Genomic DNA, 20,198 nt, shown 5'->3' on the forward strand with positions numbered 1-20,198 from the left:
CAGAGCTTGTAATTTAAATTTGTATTACTTTGTGTATACTTTGCATTGACTTACATATGTAAGAATGTGCCCCATTAAACATCAGCCTATGAAGGTCTAGAAGGGGCAAAAACCATAAATATTAAATCATCAATGGGAAGCCCTTTCAGTTATAATGAAAACATTATATACCTTGGAAGGGATCTAAGGCTTGAATAGCTCAACTGCCTATGGAAATGCCAGGAATGATAATGAACTTGTCCCACCTTAGAGAATGCTTCTATATCTTTGTCCCCAGTCTCTCATCTGCATAAACTCCAGCAGGAATCTGGGAAAGGTAATTCCCTGGTTACCACAAATAATAGTGGGGTCATTCCCTAAAGAAACCCTCTCTAAAAAAACAAGAAAAGAAAGAAAGAAACCCTTTCTGAAGGAGGAAGAATTATCAGGGCATACTTTTACATGCATATGTTATACCCTTCATTAGAATGTAAGCTTCTGGAGATCAGGTTTCATTTTTGCCATTGTATTCCCAGTGCCTAGCATTGTGCTTTACATATAGTAAGTATTTAACATATGGTTGTTGAAATGTGTTTTCTTTCAGATCGTCCATCTCCACCAAGAAACCTTGCCGTGGTTGATATTAAAGCTGAATCTTGCTACTTGACATGGGATGCCCCACTAGATAATGGTGGCAGTGAAATCACCCATTATGTCATTGACAAGCGTGATGCAAGTAGGAAGAAAACTGAATGGGAGGAGGTCACCAATACTGCTGTGGAAAGAAGATATGGGGTAAACCTTTCTGGGCACCATTTTATATGCATTAAAATTATTAGTGGCATTCTAGTGTCCCTTAGAATTCAATGATTGGGGCAGCTAGGTGGTACAGTAGATAAAGGACCAGCCCTGGATTTAGGAGGACCTCAGTTCAAATCCGAGCTCAGACACTTGACACTTACTAGCTGTGTGACCCTGGGCAAGTCACTTAATCCTCACTGCCCTGCTAAATGAATAAATAGATAGATAAATAATTTTTTTAAAAAAGAATTCAATGATTAATCCTCCAAAATTGAAAAATAAATATTTTGTAATTGAGGTACACAGTACCATGTATAAATGGCCATTTCAATACTCTTTGATGAGGGAGCTGATACAGGAACTCTGAAATCATCCCTTTTAAGAGATGAGCCAGAAAGCTTGGAAAATACAGATATTTCTTGTTAAAGTATGGCTTCCTATTTTCTGCCTTTGCTCCATATAATTATTTTTGTTGTGCATAGTTTGCAACCTATGTGAAGAATCTAACTTCTGACCCAAGATCCTAAAACAGTTGGCACTTAACCCTCAACATTGATTACACAATGCTGACCCCTTCTGGGTTCACATTCCTATTCCTAAAGATCAGAGGTCAGCAAACCACTGCCCTAGAGCCAGATTTGGCCTAGTAGCAAAGAAACAATTTTAACATTTTAAAACAAAAATTAAATATATTTTAAAATGTAAAAACCATTCTTAATTTCTATGCCTATGAAAACCTATTTCTGAGGCAGGAATGTTGACCCCTGCATAAGTAATCATCTGGCATTTTACTGCTAAGTTATAAAAGTAAAATATTAAAGTGAGTGAAATTCAATACAATGCTTTAAAAATATTTTTTTCTGTCTTCTAGATCTGGAAGCTTATTCCAAATGGTCAATATGAGTTCAGAGTAAGGGCAGTGAATAAATATGGAACTAGTGATGAATGCAAATCTGATAAAGTGGTCATTCAAGATCCCTATCGCACTCCTGGACCTCCAGGAAAACCAAAAGTTTTAGAGCGTACCAAAGGATCAATGCTAGTGAGCTGGACACCACCTTTGGACAATGGTGGATCTCCAATCACTGGCTATTGGCTGGAGAAGAGAGAAGAGGGAGGCTCCTATTGGTCTCGTGTTAGCAGAGCACCAATAACAAAAGTAGGATTGAAAGGCATGGAATTTAATGTTCCGCGTTTGATTGAAGGTGTTAAATACCAATTCAGAGCACTGGCAATAAATGCAGCTGGAGTTGGCCCTCCCAGTGAACCATCAGACCCAGCTGTAGCAGGAGATCCTATATGTAAGTATACCTGGATTTGTGTAAAATAACTGATATGTCTATAAGAGGCATAATTATTTAGTGGTCAGTCTTATTATTTTCCCCAAATATTTACTGAAGTAAAATAATTCATATTTTAAAAGAATAACTGAACAATATTTTCATTTACACATAGTAAAAAACAGATTTAGAAGAATTTTTAAAAGTAAAATATAGAAATAAAGACAGATAACCAAGTTAGATCTAAATTAATACAGATGAAGTGATGAAAGAAAATGGATGCTAAACACATCCTTTTTATCATATGGTAGGATGCTAAGTGCTAAAGATACAAAAGGAGTCAAAAGACAGCTTCTGCCCTCAAGGGCAGAGCAAGCAATCTAATAGCAATGAGAAATAGGATATTCTATGGTTAGGATAACTGTGTTCAGAAGGTTATCAAGTGATAATCTAATGATCCTTTTTTAAGTTTTATAAGCAGTATAGTATAGGGAGGGCCAACCTTGGAGTAAGGAAGAAAGACCTTGCTTCAAGGTCTGCCTCTGGAACATAGTATGTGTGTTAGAAAGGGTAAGTCACAACCCATCAGTGCCAGAAGTGATAACCTTAGCAAAATTATAAATTGCAGAGGAGTTACAAATTTGTATCAGTATGAGGAGATTTCACTTCTGAAATCATAGATCTGTATTTTTTAAAGGCAAATGATTAGATGAGATTAAATTTTCAGGGAATATATTAATAGAATATACTTCTCAGGAAGACCTATAAAATAGGATAGATATTTAATGATCTGAGTAATACTAGTTGAAATTCATAAAGCACTTTGTGGTTTGACAAAATACCTTCATTATTATAGTTGACTCACCCAAACATGGTTAGATAGGTACTATAGGTATTATTGGGTCTATTTTTCAAGTAAAGATAATGAGACCCAAAGGAGATAAGGGACTAGCCCATGATCACATGACTATTAAGGATCATAAGCAGATTCTAACCTAGGTATCACCTGACTATATCTAACACACTTTCTAGTAGACCACACTGATTCTTTAAATGTTACACTTTCTAAAGTCAAAGGTTTGAAATATGTCAATACATTCTTTTTTTTAATTAATAAAGTATTTTATTTTTTTTCCGTTACATGTAAAGATAGTTCTCAACCTTTGTTTATACAAGCTTTACAATTTCAGATATTTCTCCCTCCCTCCCCTCCCTCCCCCCCTCCCCTAGACAGCAGGTAATCTGATATAGGTTTTATATATATATATATATATATATATATATATATATATATATACACACACACACACACACATAATAACATTAATCCTATTTCTGCATTAGTCATGTTATAAAAGAAAAAAAATCAGAGCAATGATGGAAAACCTCAAAATAGAAAAAAAACAACAGCATCAAAAACAAAAGAAATAGTATGGTTCATTTAGCATCTATACTCCAAAGTTCCTTTTTTTTTTCCTGGATTTGGAGATCCTCTTCCATATGTCGATACATTCTTAACATTTTTTTTTTGTTTTTAAACTGTCGATAAAATGGGTTATTGTTTTATGTCTTTTCTAAGAGGTAATTTCTTCTTTTATTACACTCTCCTTTCTTCAGAATATAAAAATGATGTGTGAGCATTTATAGGAAATTATCATTTGCTGTATATATCTAGCACACACTCACTACCCACATTTGATTTGTTTTTCCCCTTTTTTTCCTCTTTGTTTTAGTCCCACCTGGTCCACCTTCATGCCCAGAAGTCAAAGACAAAACTAAATCAAGCATAACCCTCGGATGGAAACCTCCAGCCAAGGATGGTGGTAGTCCAATCAAAGGATATATTGTTGAAATGCAAGAAGAAGGCACTTCTGACTGGAAAAAAGTAAATGAACCAGACAAACTTCTGACAACCTGTGAATGTGTTGTACCTAATTTGAAAGAACTCAGAAAATACCGATTCCGGGTGAAAGCTGTAAATGATGCGGGGGAATCTGAGCCCAGTGGGACAACTGGAGAGATACCTGCTACTGATATTCAAGGTACTGGTGCTAAATTAGCATAAGTAGTTCATGTGGTGTTATAAGAATGGATGGCTTTGTTAATAATCTGTATAAAGTTCTCAAAATGCACTAAGCTCCTTTGTTTTATTGATGATATTGCAGAGCCTCCAGAGGTCTTCATTGATATTGGAGCACAAGACAGTTTGGTTTGTCGTGCTGGATCACAGATCAAGATTCCTGCTGTTATCAAGGGACGCCCAACACCAAAGTCATCTTGGGAGTTTGAGGGGAAAGCAAAGAAGACAGCAAAGGTAAAAACAAAAGTTGTATAGTCTAAAAAAAAAAAATCTCATCAAATTGGTATGAGAAGCAGGGATGCTACATTTAATTCTTCTTCTTTTCTAACAGGATGGTGTTCACAATATACCTGAAGATGCACAGGTAGGATAAGTAATGTGAAAATTTTATAATATTAACAAATTTAGCACTGCGGTAATTCTGTTCAATGCCTAAATATATATATGATTTTCTTCATATAGCTCGAAACTGCTGAAAATTCTTCAATTATTATCATTAATGATTGCAAACGAGAACACTCAGGCAAATACAGCATTACTGCCAAGAACAAAGCAGGACAAAAAACTGCAAATTGCAGAGTTAAAGTCATGGGTAAGACTTTAAAAGTCTAAAGTCATCAAATTTAAATGACTGGCTATTTTCTAGGTATTTCAGTAAAATCACATATACATACATACATATATATACATATTGTCATTTGTAATCAACAGATGTACCAGGGCCACCCAAAGACCTGAAAGTCAGTGACATTACAAGGAGCAGTTGCAAGCTTTCATGGAAGATGCCAGATGATGATGGTGGAGACAGAATCAAGGGCTATGTTATAGAGAAAAAGACTATTGATGGGAAAGCCTGGACAAAAGTTAATCCAAACTGTGGCAGCACTTCCTTTGTAGTACCTGACCTCATCTCTGAACAACAGTATTTCTTCCGAGTGCGTGCTGAAAACCGCTTTGGTATTGGCCCACCTGTAGAAACTATCCAACGGACCACTGCTAGAGATCCAATATGTACGTTTTAATCTAAATCAAATCTTTTAAAGCCTAAATTGAAGCTATCTTCTAACACAACTAAAATGTATTCTTATATTCCTTGTCTCATTTTTCTTTTTAATATTTTTAAAGATCCTCCCGATCCTCCCATTAAGCTCAAGATTGGCCTTATTACTAAGGACACAGTGAGTCTGACGTGGAAGCCTCCGAAAAATGATGGCGGTGCCCCTGTCACACACTATATTGTTGAGTGCCTTGCTTGGGATCCTACTGGGAAAAAGAAAGAAGCATGGAAACAGTGTAATAAGCGAGATGTAGAAGAAACTAAGTTTACTGTTGAGGATCTCATAGAAGGTGGAGAATATGAATTCCGAGTCAAAGCTGTCAATGAGGCAGGAGTCAGCAAACCTTCAGCTACAGTTGGTCCTGTCATTGTGAAAGATCAGACATGTAAGTATGGAGGAAGCTATTGGGAGATACCTTCTCATTTCATACCTTTATAGCTTTTAACATTTGTCTAATGAGTGACTTCATTGCAAAGAATATTAGAGTAGAAGCCAGGGACTCACCACTGGCTTTCATGAAAATTTGGGCACTTCACTGGATTTTGTCTTCCCCAACTGTTCAATGGTATTGTCATATTTGCTTGGATAGTGTCTCTTCTTCCATTCAAAAGAAGTCATTCTGGGTTTTTTCTTTAGCATAATCTCTTCCTTAGCAGATTATTATGGATGTGAGGATTCACAGGAGCATCACTAAAGACTTGATAGGAACAGTTAATATGCAAATATTCAAGACTGCAGAAAGCAAAGAGAAGAGTGCTTAATTACTACTCAGACAGCAGGAGGTGCTATGAGCGAGCGAGAGAGCGAGATCGATATATATATATATATATATATATATATAGAGAGAGAGAGAGAGAGAGAGAGAGAGAATCTCCTTTTTTATCCCCCTAACTATACCTTCCTATTTTTATTGCTGAAATAGCTACTTAAAAGTGGGGAAATTATGGAACAAACATGGTAATAATATAGGAATTATTAAGGAAAGATTATTTTAATCCACTTCAAAAAGTTTTAAGAAAAATAAACTAGCTTCTATAAGCTTTTGGGGGGGGGGAAGTATCAAACCATTCTATACTCTTAACTACTAATATTACCACAATGTTAAATGTTAATATTACCACAACGCTTAAAAGTTTACCCAGCATTTCCTAACCACAACCTTGTCAAATAGTTAATGGTAATATTATCATCCCCATTTTACAGTAGAGGAAACTGAGTCTCTTAGAGAGTAAAGTGATTTACCCAAGGCCATTAGTAAACATCCGAAGTGGGATCTGAAATTAGGTCTCCTTATTCTGAGTCAAGTCCTCTAAACATTAAGCCCTACTGCCTTTCATAACTAATGGTTATCCTGGATATCTTCACTCTCCTCTTTGAGTTTCTATTCACACTGCCTCCCTCTCTCCACATTCTCTCCTATATTATCTTGGCTTACATTTAGATAAAATCTAAACTTGCCTCAAACCGCATTTCTTCAGAAACAGAATGAATAGCAATTCCCTTCATAAAGTTGCATCTGTGTTACATGTTATCAGATGGACTTACAATGGCAATTGCTAGAACACCAGTGTTTCTTCTAGCTGCTATGAACCACTTTTACCAGAACATGGCTCTGGTTGGGCATGAGGCCAAAAGTCTTCATTTCTAATAACAATATATTTTCTTTTCTAATCTAGGTCCACCATCAATTGATCTAAAAGAATTTATGGAGGTTGAAGAAGGAACAGATGTTAGTATTGTGGCTAAAGTTAAAGGAGTGCCCTTCCCTACATTAACATGGTTTAAAGCTCTTCCAAAGAAACCTGATGACAAAGCTCCAGTTGTGTATGACCATCATATCAACAAGCTTGTGGTTGATGATACTTGCACCTTAGTGATCCCACAGTCTCGTAGGAGTGACACTGCCCTCTACACACTCACAGCTGTAAATAATCTGGGAATGGCATCAAAGGAGATGAGACTAAATGTTCTTGGTAAATATAAAATAGTTTGTATAAAAATACACATAAATGCATGATCTTTCATTTTAAACACATTTGGCTAATTAACTGTTCCTTTTAAAACTCTATTTTAGGTCGTCCTGGACCTCCAGTAGGACCCATAAAATTTGAATCCATTTCAGCTGATCAAATGACTTTATCTTGGCTTCCACCTTTAGATGATGGTGGGTCCAAAATTACAAATTATGTTATTGAGAAAAGAGAAGCTAATAGGAAAACATGGGTACGTGTTTCCAGTGAACCTAAGGAGTGTATGTACACAGTCCCCAAATTACTGGAGGGCCATGATTATGTATTCCGTATCATGGCACAAAATAAATATGGTATTGGGGAGCCTCTTGACAGTGAACCAGAAACAGCAAGAAATCTTTTCTGTAAGTATGACATCATGTTCAAGTGCAAAATCCTTTTTGTGTGTTTTAATGTTTTCTTACAAACCCATGTAACTCTTTCACAGCTGTCCCTGGGGCCCCTGACAAACCAACTGTGAGCAGTGTGAAGCGGGACTCGATGACTGTCAACTGGGAAGAACCAGAATATGATGGAGGCTCTCCTGTGACAGGATACTGGCTAGAAATGAAGGATACCACATCAAAGAGGTGGAAGAGAGTCAACCGGGATCCTATCAAAGCTATGACTTTAGGAGTTTCTTATAAAGTGACAGGCCTCATTGAAGGTTCAGACTACCAGTTCCGAGTATATGCTATTAATGCTGCTGGAGTTGGTCCAGCAAGCTTGCCATCTGACCCAGTAACAGCTAGAGATCCAATTGGTAAATCTTTAAACAATCAGTTTTTAATTTATCAGATGTTTCATGAAGAAATAAACTAACCAATATAATGGTTCTTTCTAGCCCCACCAGGCCCTCCATTCCCCAAAGTGACTGACTGGACCAAATCATCTGTAGATTTGGAATGGACTCCCCCATTAAAGGATGGAGGATCTAAAATTACTGGATATATAGTTGAATACAAAGAAGAAGGAAAGGAAGAGTGGGAAAAGGTAGGTAAAATTTCATGTTTTGAAAGCAAAAACCCTTACTAAAAGAATTGTTATAATTTTACAAAATATTAATGACACTTTCTCAAAACAGGGTAAAGATAAGGAAGTGAGAGGAACAAAACTTGTAGTACCTGGTTTAAAAGAAGGTGCATTCTACAAATTTAGAGTTAGAGCAGTCAACATCGCTGGCATTGGAGAACCTGGAGAAGCTACTGACATTATTGAAATGAAGGACAGAATTGGTAACTACTATTTTGTGATTAACATAACTGATTTTTATTTTAAAATTGAAATATATTTTCTATGAAAAACACGCTTTCATTTGCTTTTGCTTTTTCTCAGTTGCTCCTGACCTTCAGCTGGATGCCAGTGTCAGAGACAGAATTGTAGTCCATGCTGGTGGGGTGATACGTATTATAGCATATGTCTCTGGAAAGCCACCTCCAACAGTCACCTGGAGCATGGATGAAAGAGCATTACCAGAAGAAGCAAACATTGAAACAACTGCTATTAGCTCATCTATGGTCATCAAGAACTGCAAAAGGAGTCATCAGGGTGTCTATTCTCTTCTTGCTAAAAATGCAGGTGGAGAAAGAAAGAAGACAATTATAGTTGATGTGTTAGGTAAGTAAGCCCAAATTTATTCATTCTATAATCTCTCAAATTATTTTCTTATCATTTTAGCAAGAATAAATATTTATCAGATAATAGAACTTGTGAATTCTGAAATGGGAGATATAACTATTATATTTAGTTCATTTAACTTGAAAATAGTCACATTATAGTGATAGATTCTTTTCTTAGAAAGTTGGAAATTGAGTCTCAATAATGTAGTCTACAACTGTGTCCTCATTAGTATAGACAGTTTACTGAAGGCAAGAAAGACAACCATTTCCACTTCTACTAAAACTACCTGATTCAGGAAGTTTGCTGCTACCAGCAACTGTTTCCAATATATTTCATTTAAATATATTTTAAGCATACCCAAAATAACCCCAAAAGTTTCTTATAAATATATATATATACACATATGTATATATGAATATATGTGTATATATATGACCTTAACATCTCCACAAAATAATTTTCAGTTGCCTTAAAAAAAAACACGGTTAATAAAGTAATGAGTGTGGATATCAATCTGAAATGATCTCTATGGTAATAATTTTTCTTCTCTTATTATTAGATGTTCCAGGTCCAGTTGGAATTCCATTCCTTGCTGACAACCTCACTAATGACTCCTGCAAATTGACATGGTTTTCTCCAGAAGATGATGGTGGGTCACCTATCACTAACTATGTCATTGAAAAGCGGGAAGCTGACCGCAGAGCTTGGACCCCAGTAACTTATACAGTCACAAGGCAGAATGCTACAGTACAAGGATTGATTCAAGGAAAAGCCTACTTTTTCCGCATTGCTGCTGAAAATAGCATTGGCATGGGCCCATTTGTTGAGACACAAAATGAACTTGTCATCAGGGATCCAATAAGTAAGTAATGTCTAAAGATTTTTTCACATATTCAGTGGAAGTTTAAGATAATATAATACCTCTAGCTATGCTTTCATTGATTTTACACATACCTTTTAGGCATCAATTGTACATAAATATACATATGTATATTACATATATGTATATGGGCAGCTAGGTGGCACAGTGGGTAGAAGACTCACCTTCCCTAGTTCAAATTCAGCCTCAGACACTTATTAGCTGTGTGACCCTGGGCAAGTCACTTAAGCCTGTTTACCTCAGTTTCTTCATCTGTAAAATGACCTGGAGAAGGAAATGGCAAACCACTCCAGTATCTCTGCCAAGAAAACACTAAATGGGATCACAAAGAATCAGAAATTACTGAAAAACAACAACATATATATACATTTGTGTGTGTTTGTACATATGTACATGTACATTATATATGTGTGTGTGTGTGTGTGTGTGTGTGAGTGATGGGTGTATATTACAGCCTCAGTAGAGATGAATGGACCAAGAAGCAGGGGACCTCAGTTTCTTTTCAATTGACACTAACTAGCTATGTAAATGAACAAGTGATTTCGTTTATCTAAGCTTTGACTTCTGCATTAGAATAATGAGAGGATTTAGAGTAGATGATCTCTCTAAGGCCCCTTCTTGCTGTAGAAATTATATTCTTTCATATGAATCAAAATAAATCATTTAAATTCAAGTGAAATCCTTAGGAAAGGATATTTGTCATATTGTTGAACAGTAATTTCTTACATTGTTATCTCATATTTTTACTATAGCTGTCCCAGAGCGTCCAGAAGACCTTGAAGTCAAAGAAGTTACTAAAGACTCTGTAAGTTTAACTTGGAATCCCCCTAAGTATGATGGAGGATCAGAAATAATTAACTATGTACTAGAAAGCCGTCTCATTGGAACTGAAAAATTCCACAAAGTTACAAAAGACAACCTACTTAGTAGAAAATACACAGTTAAAGGTTTGAAAGAAGGTGACACTTATGAGTACCGTGTAAGTGCTGTCAATATTGTTGGACAAGGCAAGCCATCTTTCTGCACAAAGCCAATCACTTGCAAGGATGAACTGGGTAAGTGTCTCAAATACTTTGAATACCTACTGTGCAGTTGTGGATTTGCTATATTATGACAGTAAAACTGATTTAATTTCAAAATTATCTATCTAGCTCCTCCAACACTTGACCTGGACTTTAGGGACAAGCTCACTGTTCGAGTTGGTGAAGCTTTTGCCCTGACAGGACGTTACTCGGGCAAGCCAAAACCTAAGATCACATGGTTGAAAGATGAAACTGATATCTTAGAAGATGATCGTACACAGATCAAGACTACTCCAACAACACTTTCTCTAGAAAAGATCAAAGCCAAACGTGCAGACTCTGGCAAGTACACTGTGACTGTTGAGAATAGTACCGGTTCAAGAAAAGGTTCCTGTCAAGTGGCTGTTGTTGGTAAGGATTAATCAGACCTCGATCTATAGGCAATTTTGTTAAATCAAGAGTATAAATGAAATCTACATTCTGTGGGGTTTTTTTCTCTTCCACAGACCGTCCTGGACCTCCAGTGGGACCTGTTATTTTTGATGAAGTACACAAAGATCATTTTATTATCTCTTGGAAGCCTCCTTTAGATAATGGAGGAAGTGAAATTACTAATTACATCATTGAAAAGAAGGAGCTAAGCAAAGATGTTTGGATGCCAGTAACATCAGCGAGTGTTAAGACAACATGTAAAGTCCCGAAACTGCTTGAAGGAAAGGATTACATTGTTCGTATATATGCTGAAAATCTTTATGGCATAAGTGATCCATTAGTGTCTGATCCAATGAAAGCCAAGGATCGTTTCAGTATGTATTTTTTAAATTATTCTTTCATTTTTTACTCTTTCAATGTTAGTGATATGAGTGGATGTTGAACACATTATGATAATATTTCTTTAGGTGTTCCTGCTGCACCAGACCAACCAATTGTTACTGAAGTTACTAAAGATTCTGCATTAGTAACCTGGAACAAACCATATGATGGAGGCAAGCCCATCACAACTTATATTGTGGAAAAGAAGGAAACTAGGTCTAAAAAATGGGTCAGAGTTTCCAGAGAGCCTATTCATCCATACACCAAATTTAGGGTTCCTGATCTTGTGGAAGGATGTCAATATGAATTCCGAGTTTCAGCAGAAAATGAAATTGGTGTTGGTGATCCAAGCCCACCCTCAAAACCAGTATTTGCCAGAGATCCAATTGGTACTATATCAAAAAATTCATTTAATGTTCACATTAGTTAACTTGTTAAAGCCATGTCTTGACAGTCTTTCATTTTCTTGTCTTTTGTATAGCTAAACCCAGTCCACCTATTAATCCTGAAGCAGTAGACACAACAAAGAATTCAGTTGACTTGATTTGGCAACCACCACGTCATGACGGTGGAAGCAAGATTCTGGGCTATATTGTAGAATACCAGAAAGTTGGAGATGAAGAATGGAGAAGAGCCAATCATACTCCAGAAACATGCCCTGAACCAAAATATAAAGTCACAGGTCTTAGGGATGGTCAGACCTATAAATTCAGAATACTCGCAGTCAATGAAGCAGGGGAATCAGACCCAGCTCATGTTCCTGAGCCAGTGTTAGTAAGAGACAGACTTGGTATGTGTGATATCCCCATACATTTACATTTTATTTGTATTTTGTATTATTTATTCCTTAAATTATGCTCATCAAACAATCCTTTTCTTTTTAGAACCTCCTGATTTGATTCTAGATGCTAATATGGCAAGGGAACAACACATAAGGGTTGGAGATACTTTAAGACTCAGTGCTATCATCAAAGGCATTCCATTCCCAAAAGTAACATGGAAAAAAGAAGATAGAGAAGTTCCCATAAAAGCACAAATCGAGGTTACACCAGTTGGTAGTAAACTTGAAATACGAAATTCTGCCCATGAAGATGGTGGAACTTACTCATTGACAGTGGAGAATCCAGCAGGTTCAAAAACAGTCTCAGTAAAAGTTGTTGTACTAGGTAATTATTCTTATGTGAACATTCTTAAATAATGAATTTTGTTAGCATTTAATATGAGGGTCAGTCATTTAAATAATCATACATTTAATATTTCTCAGATAAACCTGGACCACCTAGAGATCTAGAAGTCAGTGAGATTAGGAAGGATTCTTGTTACCTTACCTGGAAAGAACCACTGGATGATGGTGGTTCAGTTATTACAAATTATGTGGTGGAAAGAAGAGATGTTGCCACTGCCCAGTGGTCACCTCTTTCAACTACATCAAAGAAAAAGAGTCATCTTGCTCAACATCTTAATGAAGGCAATCAGTATCTCTTCCGTGTGGCTGCTGAGAATCAATATGGACGTGGTCCATTTGTTGAAATTCCTAAACCTATCAAGGCCATGGATCCTCTCCGTAAGTTCTTTTTTTACATATAAAAATTATTATAATGGGTTTTTTTGGCTACCTTATTCACCACACATTTCTTCCTTTAAAAAGAACCCCCAGGACCACCCAAGGACTTACATCATGTGGATGTTGATAAGAATGAAGTCTCTCTGGTTTGGAATAAACCAGATCGTGATGGTGGTTCTCCAATTACTGGCTATTTGGTAGAATATCAAGAAGATGGTACAGAAGACTGGATTAAATTTAAGACTGTGACAGACTTAGAGTGTGTTGTTACTGGTCTACAACAAGGGAAGATCTATAAATTCCGTGTAAAAGCTCAGAATATCGTGGGTCTTAGTCTTCCTGACACAACTATTCCAATAGAGTGTCAAGAAAAACTAGGTAATGCTTATTGACATGGTTATTTTTTTTAAATCATATCTGACTTGAAAATCAAATTCTAATTGAGTGCATTTTATCTTCCAGTACCTCCATCTGTGGAGCTTGATGTGAAATTAATTGAAGGCCTTGTGGTAAAGGCTGGATCCACTGTAAGATTCCCTGCCATTATAAGAGGAGTGCCTATTCCCACTGCAAAGTGGACAACTGATGGAAGTGAAATTAAATCAGATGACCACTATAACATTGAAACTGACAGCTTCTCATCAGTACTTACCATTAAAAACTGTTTACGGAAAGACACTGGCGAATACTTGATCACTGTTTCCAATGCGGCTGGTAGCAAAACAGTAGCAGTTCATCTTACTGTTCTTGACGTTCCTGGCCCACCAACTGGTCCTATTGATATACTTGATGTGACCCCTGAATATATGGTCATTGCATGGCGACCCCCCAAGGATGACGGTGGAAGCCCTGTAATAAACTATATTGTTGAGAAACAGGACACTAGGAAAGATACGTGGGGTGTTGTCTCTGCAGGATGCAGTAAGACTAAGCTAAAGGTCCCCCATCTACAAAAGGGAAATGAATATATTTTCCGTGTTCGAGCAGAGAATAAGATGGGTGTTGGCCCACCTCTTGACTCTACACCTACTGTAGCTAAACATAAGTTTAATCCCCCATCTCCACCTGGCAAACCAGTGGTTACTGACATTACTGAAAATGCTGCAACAGTTTCTTGGACCTTACCAAAATCTGATGGTGGCAGCCCGATAACAGGCTATTATGTGGAACGTAGAGAAATGACTGGTAAATGGGTAAGGGTCAACAAAACACCTGTCGCAGACTTGAAGTTTAGAGTGACTGGACTCTATGAAGGAAATACATATGAGTTTAGAGTTTTTGCAGAAAATCTTGCAGGCCTAAGCAATCCATCTCCAAGTTCTGATCCAATAAAAGCTTGTCGACCCATCAAACCACCTGGACCACCCATTAATCCAAAACTGAAGGACAAGACCAAAGAAACTGCTGATTTAGTCTGGACAAAACCACTTAGTGATGGTGGCAGTCCTATACTAGGCTATGTTGTGGAATGTCAGAAACCAGGCACTGCACAGTGGAACAGGATCAATAAAGATGAACTTATCAGGCAATGTGCCTACAGGGTGCCTGGACTAATTGAAGGAAATGAATACAGATTCCGCATCAAGGCTGCTAATATTGTGGGAGAGGGAGAGCCACGAGAACTAGCAGAATCTGTGATTGCAAAGGACATTCTCCATCCTCCAGAAGTAGAACTTGATGTGACTTGCCGTGATATCATTACTGTTAGAGTAGGCCAAACTATCCGCATTCTGGCCAGAGTCAAAGGCAGACCTGAACCAGATATAACTTGGTCCAAGGAGGGCAAAGTACTGGTCCGAGAAAAGCGCGTAGACCTAATTCACGATTTGCCTCGTGTTGAGTTACAGATTAAAGAAGCTGTTAGAAGTGATCATGGCAAATACATCATTTCAGCTAAAAACAGCAGTGGACATGCTCAAGGTTCAGCTATCGTCAATGTACTTGACAGACCAGGACCTTGCCAGAATTTGAGGATAACTAGTATCACCAAAGAGAATTGCACAGTTTCCTGGGAAAACCCTCTAGATAATGGAGGCTCAGAAATTACTAATTTTATAGTAGAATGTCGTAAGCCAAACCAGAAAGGGTGGTCAATTGTTGCTTCAGATGTTACTAGGCGATTAGTTAAAGCCAACCTCTTGGCCAACAATGAATATTACTTCCGTGTTTGTGCAGAAAATAAAGTGGGTGTTGGGCCAACCATTGAAACTAAAACTCCCATTCTGGCTATTAACCCCATTGATAGGCCAGGTGAACCTGAAAACCTTCACATTGCAGAAAAGGGAAAGACATTTGTCTACCTGAAGTGGAGAAGACCAGACTATGATGGTGGCAGTCCCAATTTGTCCTATCATGTTGAGAGAAGACTGAAAGGCTCTCCTGACTGGGAAAGAGTACATAAAGGAAGCATTAAGGACACACATTTCATGGTTGACAAATGTGTTGAGAACCAGATTTATGAGTTCAGAGTTCAAACAAAGAATGAGGGTGGTGAAAGTGACTGGGTAAGGACAGAGGAAGTTGTTGTGAAGGAAGATTTGCAGAAACCGGTACTTGAGCTGAAAATGAGTGGAGTGCTTACTGTCAAAGCAGGGGACACTATTAAGCTTGAGGCAGCGGTTAGAGGCAAACCATTCCCAGAAGTTTCATGGACCAAGGACAAAGATGATACAGATCTAACCAGATCTCCAAGAGCCAAAATTGATACAAGTGCAGAGTCATCTAAATTTACCCTCACAAAAGCAAAGAGAAGTGATGGTGGTAAATATGTGGTCACAGCAACAAATACAGCTGGCAGCTTTGTAGCCTATGCAACTGTTAATGTTTTGGATAAACCTGGTCCAGTGAGAAATCTGAAGATCTCCGATGTGTCGAGCGATAGGTGCACAGTTCGTTGGGACCCACCAGAAGATGACGGTGGCTGTGAAATACAGAATTATATCTTAGAAAAATGTGAGAGTAAGCGTATGGTTTGGTCTACATATTCTGCTAATGTCCTCACTCCCAGTGCAACAGTGACTCGTCTCATTGAAGGAAATGAATATATTTTTAGAGTCCGGGCAGAAAATAAGATAGGCACTGGTCCACCAACAGAGAGTAAACCAGTCATTGCTAAAACTAAATTTGATAGACCTGGTCGCCCTGATCCCCCAGAAGTCACTAAAGTCAGCAAAGAAGAAATGACTGTAGTATGGAATCCACCAGAATATGATGGTGGAAAGTCCATCACAGGATATATTCTGGAGAAAAAAGAGAAGCATTCAGTTCGATGGGTGCCTGTTACCAAGACTGCCATCCCTGAAAGACGTATGAAAGTTCAAAATCTCCTTCCAGGACATGAATATCAGTTCCGTGTTAAGGCAGAAAATGAAATTGGAATAGGAGAACCAAGCTTGCCATCAAAACCCGTAGTGGCAAAAGACCCAATAGGTATGATGCTCTCCATTCTTATTAAATTACAGTCAACTCTTAATTTGGAGATAGGATTAGCAAGGGTAAATTAAGTCTGTGACAAATTACAAAAACAAATCCAGCCAATCTTTTCGCAGTAATTTCAACAGAGAAACCAAATCTTTTGCCAGACCTGCTAACAAAGGGGCAGCTAGGTGGCGCAGTGGATAAAACACTGGCCCTGGATCCAGGAGGACCTGAGATCAAATACTTGACACTTACTAGCTGTGTGACCCTGGGCAAGTCACTTAATCCTCATTGCCCCATTTAAAAAAAAATTACCTTGCAGAGCTGCTAACAAATGACAAAACTGACTAATTGTTTTATTTCCTTTTTCTTTCTTGCTTGCTTATTAAAAAAACCCACAGAGCAATGCAGAAAAAGAGAATAAAGGGCAAAATGAGTAATATACCTTTGAATAATTGAGAGTTGACTGTATAGAAATTATTTGCATTAACTTTTTTGACCGATTACAATATTTCTTTCACAATGTACTTTCAGAACCACCTGGTCCACCAACCAATCTCAAGGTGGTTGATACTACCAAGAATTCCATTACTCTTGGATGGGGGAAGCCAGTCTATGATGGTGGTGCACCAATAATTGGATATGTTGTGGAAATGAGACCTAAAATAGCAGATGCATCTCCTGATGAAGGCTGGAAAAGGTGCAATGCAGCTGCACAACTTATTCGTAAAGAGTTCACAGTTACCAGTCTGGATGAGAACCAAGAATATGAGTTCAGGGTTTGTGCCCAGAACCAAGTTGGCATTGGACGCCCTGCTGAACTAAAAGATGCGATTAAACCTAAAGAAATACTTGGTAATGCCTTATTTTACTTATGCCCTTATTTCTGTTTCATTTATGATACAAATCCAGATATTCCACATTCTGAAAAGTTAATTGACCATCTCACTGCAATTTCCAGAGCCCCCTGAGATTGATTTGGATGCCAGTATGAGAAAGCTGGTTGTTGTCAGAGCAGGATGCCCGATTCGACTGTTTGCCATCGTGAGAGGGCGGCCTGCCCCTAAAGTCACTTGGCGGAGAGTGGGTATCGATAACGTCATCAGAAAAGGACAAGTTGATTTGGTTGACACTATGGCCTTCCTGGTCATTCCTGATTCGACACGAGATGACTCTGGCAAATATTCCCTGACACTTGTTAATCCTGCAGGAGAAAAGGCTGTATTTGTGAATGTCAGAGTCCTTGGTAAGTTGCCAGAAAGCATTTTCCTCTCCTTTCCAAAACAATATTTTAAATTATTTAAGGATATAGAGGAGAAGCTATATTTTGTTATATGGTTGTTTTTACAGATACTCCTGGACCTGTGTCTGATTTAAAAGCATCAGATGTCACTAAAACATCATGCCATATTTCTTGGGCACCTCCTGAAAATGATGGTGGAAGTCAAGTAACACATTATATTGTGGAGAAGCGTGAAGCTGAAAGAAAGACATGGTCAACAGTTACTCCAGAAGTTAAGAAAACTAGTTTCCAAGTAACCAATCTTGTCCCTGGAAATGAATATTTCTTCAGAGTAATTGCTGTCAATGAATATGGTCCTGGGGTTCCAACAGACATTCCCAAGCCAGTGCTTGCATCTGATCCCCTAAGTAAGTATTGTCTTTGTGTCCTAATATCAATTCCAATTCCCAGTGTATTAATGCTCTTTCTGTAATGTGAGGATACCATGAAACTCAGATGCTTTCAAGTTAAAAAAAAAAAAACTACTTGTACAGATGCCAAAACACTGTAATGAATATTTGGATTCCTAATAATTAAGAACTATTTAGGTGTTCCCTTTGTTGGTTTCTGATTTGCTTTTAAATGAAATTTAAATACTTTTCTCTAGCTCTCATATTATATACCATACCAAAATGTCATAAGTTATCAACACATTTTCTTTATTTCTGTTTTTTTTCTAGGTGAACCTGATCCACCAAGGAAGCTCGAGGTTACTGAAATGACAAAGAACAGTGCCACATTAGCCTGGTTGCCTCCATTGCGTGATGGGGGTGCCAAGATTGATGGCTATATCATCAGCTACAGGGAAGAAGAAAAACCTGCAGATCACTGGACCGAGTATTCAGTCGTAAAAGATCTCAGCCTTGTTGTCACTGGCCTGAAGGAAGGAAAGAAATATAAATTTAGAGTAGCAGCCAGGAATTCTGTTGGAGTGAGCTTGCCCAGAGAAGCTGATGGTGTTTATGAAGCCAAAGAACAGCTATGTGAGCAGTCATTATTGCATTTGCTAATTTTACCCATTTCATATTTGTATAACAAAGGCTGATGGAGATTTTTTTTGTTCAATTTATGGATTATTATATATAATTGTGACTATAATCATGAATCAGAGACAAGGTCACAGTATATATCATAAGCTTTATTTTTTAGGGTTTTTTTCCAATTAACTAGAATTTGCTTTTTCTTCTTCCTACTCTGCCATATCCCCTCTTCCAACAACAAAAAGAAAAAGAAAAAAACAGTAATGAATATAGTCAAATAAAACATATCCCCACATTAGCCATATAGAGCTAGAAATGAACTTAGAGGCTACCTAGCCCAAGCGTACTAATTACAGGACAATAAAGGTAACATGATTTCCTCGTGGCTACAGGTTAGTGACAGATAGATGATGATAACTTGAAATCGTGGGCAGATCAGCTGCATGATTCCACCTCTCTCATTTTATGCTTGAAGAAAATCAGGCACAGAAATATTAAGTGAATTATCTTAAATCACACAGTATCAGGGCAAGGAAGAGATTCCAGGTCTATATTTTACACACTATTATACAAAATTCCTGTTTCCTGCATTTGTCCAGAGCATCCCCAGTGAAAAATAACCATGCCTTACAATAAATTCATGTCTTTTCCCATTGCATCGCAGTGCCACCCAAGATCCTTATGCCAGAACAAGTGACTATTAAAGCTGGAAAGAAACTCCGAATTGAAGCACATGTGTATGGAAAGCCTCAACCAATCTGTACCTGGAAAAAAGGAGAAGAGCCTGTTGTTACATCTAGCCGCCTGGCAGTTCACAAAGCAGACTCTTCTTCAATTCTGATCTTGAAAGATGTTACTAGAAAAGACAGTGGCTACTATAATCTCACTGCAGAAAACAGTTCTGGGTCAGACACTCAGAAAATCAAAGTTGTGGTCATGGGTGAGTTGGGCTTTTGCTAAAAACGATGCAACTGTCAGGATCAAAACTCTTTTTCCTCCTACCTTCATATTTTTACATGTCTATCTTGTGTATTTCCACAGATGCACCAGGACCACCTCAGCCTCCATTTGACATATCTGAGATAGATGCTGATGCCTGTTCTCTGTCATGGCATATCCCTCTTGAGGATGGTGGTAGTAACATTACCAATTATGTGGTGGAGAAGTGTGATGTAAGCCGAGGCGATTGGGTCACAGCTCTGGCCTCTGTCACAAAAACTTCCTGCAGGGTTGGAAAACTTATCCCTGGGCAAGAGTATATCTTCCGGGTCCGTGCTGAAAATCGATTTGGCATTTCAGAGCCTCTCCAATCTCCTAAAATGCTTGCTAAGTTCCCATTTGGTAGGTTTTTTTCTTGGGGAGGGATGACAAACTGTTCTGTGTTTTCATTCCAATAGCAAAGCAAAAACTAAC

At 37.8% G+C, this 20,198-nt stretch overlaps 1 protein-coding gene across 1 annotated transcript in view; it reads left to right on the forward strand.

The window, feature by feature from the left end:
- Positions 1 to 20,198, forward strand: part of TTN (titin) — a 336,226-nt gene that overhangs the window by 253,970 nt on the left and 62,058 nt on the right. Inside the window, 30 exon segments of the mRNA XM_043993320.1 lie at positions 584 to 774; positions 1,652 to 2,081; positions 3,794 to 4,102; positions 4,226 to 4,374; positions 4,472 to 4,504; positions 4,603 to 4,732; positions 4,852 to 5,151; positions 5,266 to 5,583; positions 6,875 to 7,171; positions 7,273 to 7,572; positions 7,656 to 7,970; positions 8,052 to 8,200; positions 8,292 to 8,442; positions 8,543 to 8,824; positions 9,387 to 9,689; positions 10,460 to 10,762; positions 10,859 to 11,140; positions 11,236 to 11,535; positions 11,629 to 11,931; positions 12,024 to 12,332; positions 12,427 to 12,708; positions 12,807 to 13,106; positions 13,191 to 13,484; positions 13,569 to 16,535; positions 17,058 to 17,378; positions 17,485 to 17,769; positions 17,874 to 18,173; positions 18,486 to 18,788; positions 19,450 to 19,725; positions 19,827 to 20,126. Coding sequence (XP_043849255.1) covers positions 584 to 774; positions 1,652 to 2,081; positions 3,794 to 4,102; positions 4,226 to 4,374; positions 4,472 to 4,504; positions 4,603 to 4,732; positions 4,852 to 5,151; positions 5,266 to 5,583; positions 6,875 to 7,171; positions 7,273 to 7,572; positions 7,656 to 7,970; positions 8,052 to 8,200; positions 8,292 to 8,442; positions 8,543 to 8,824; positions 9,387 to 9,689; positions 10,460 to 10,762; positions 10,859 to 11,140; positions 11,236 to 11,535; positions 11,629 to 11,931; positions 12,024 to 12,332; positions 12,427 to 12,708; positions 12,807 to 13,106; positions 13,191 to 13,484; positions 13,569 to 16,535; positions 17,058 to 17,378; positions 17,485 to 17,769; positions 17,874 to 18,173; positions 18,486 to 18,788; positions 19,450 to 19,725; positions 19,827 to 20,126 — 10,782 coding nt within the window.

This window comes from Dromiciops gliroides, chromosome 3 (genome assembly GCF_019393635.1).
Source record: "Dromiciops gliroides isolate mDroGli1 chromosome 3, mDroGli1.pri, whole genome shotgun sequence".
NCBI lineage: Eukaryota > Metazoa > Chordata > Mammalia > Microbiotheria > Microbiotheriidae > Dromiciops > Dromiciops gliroides.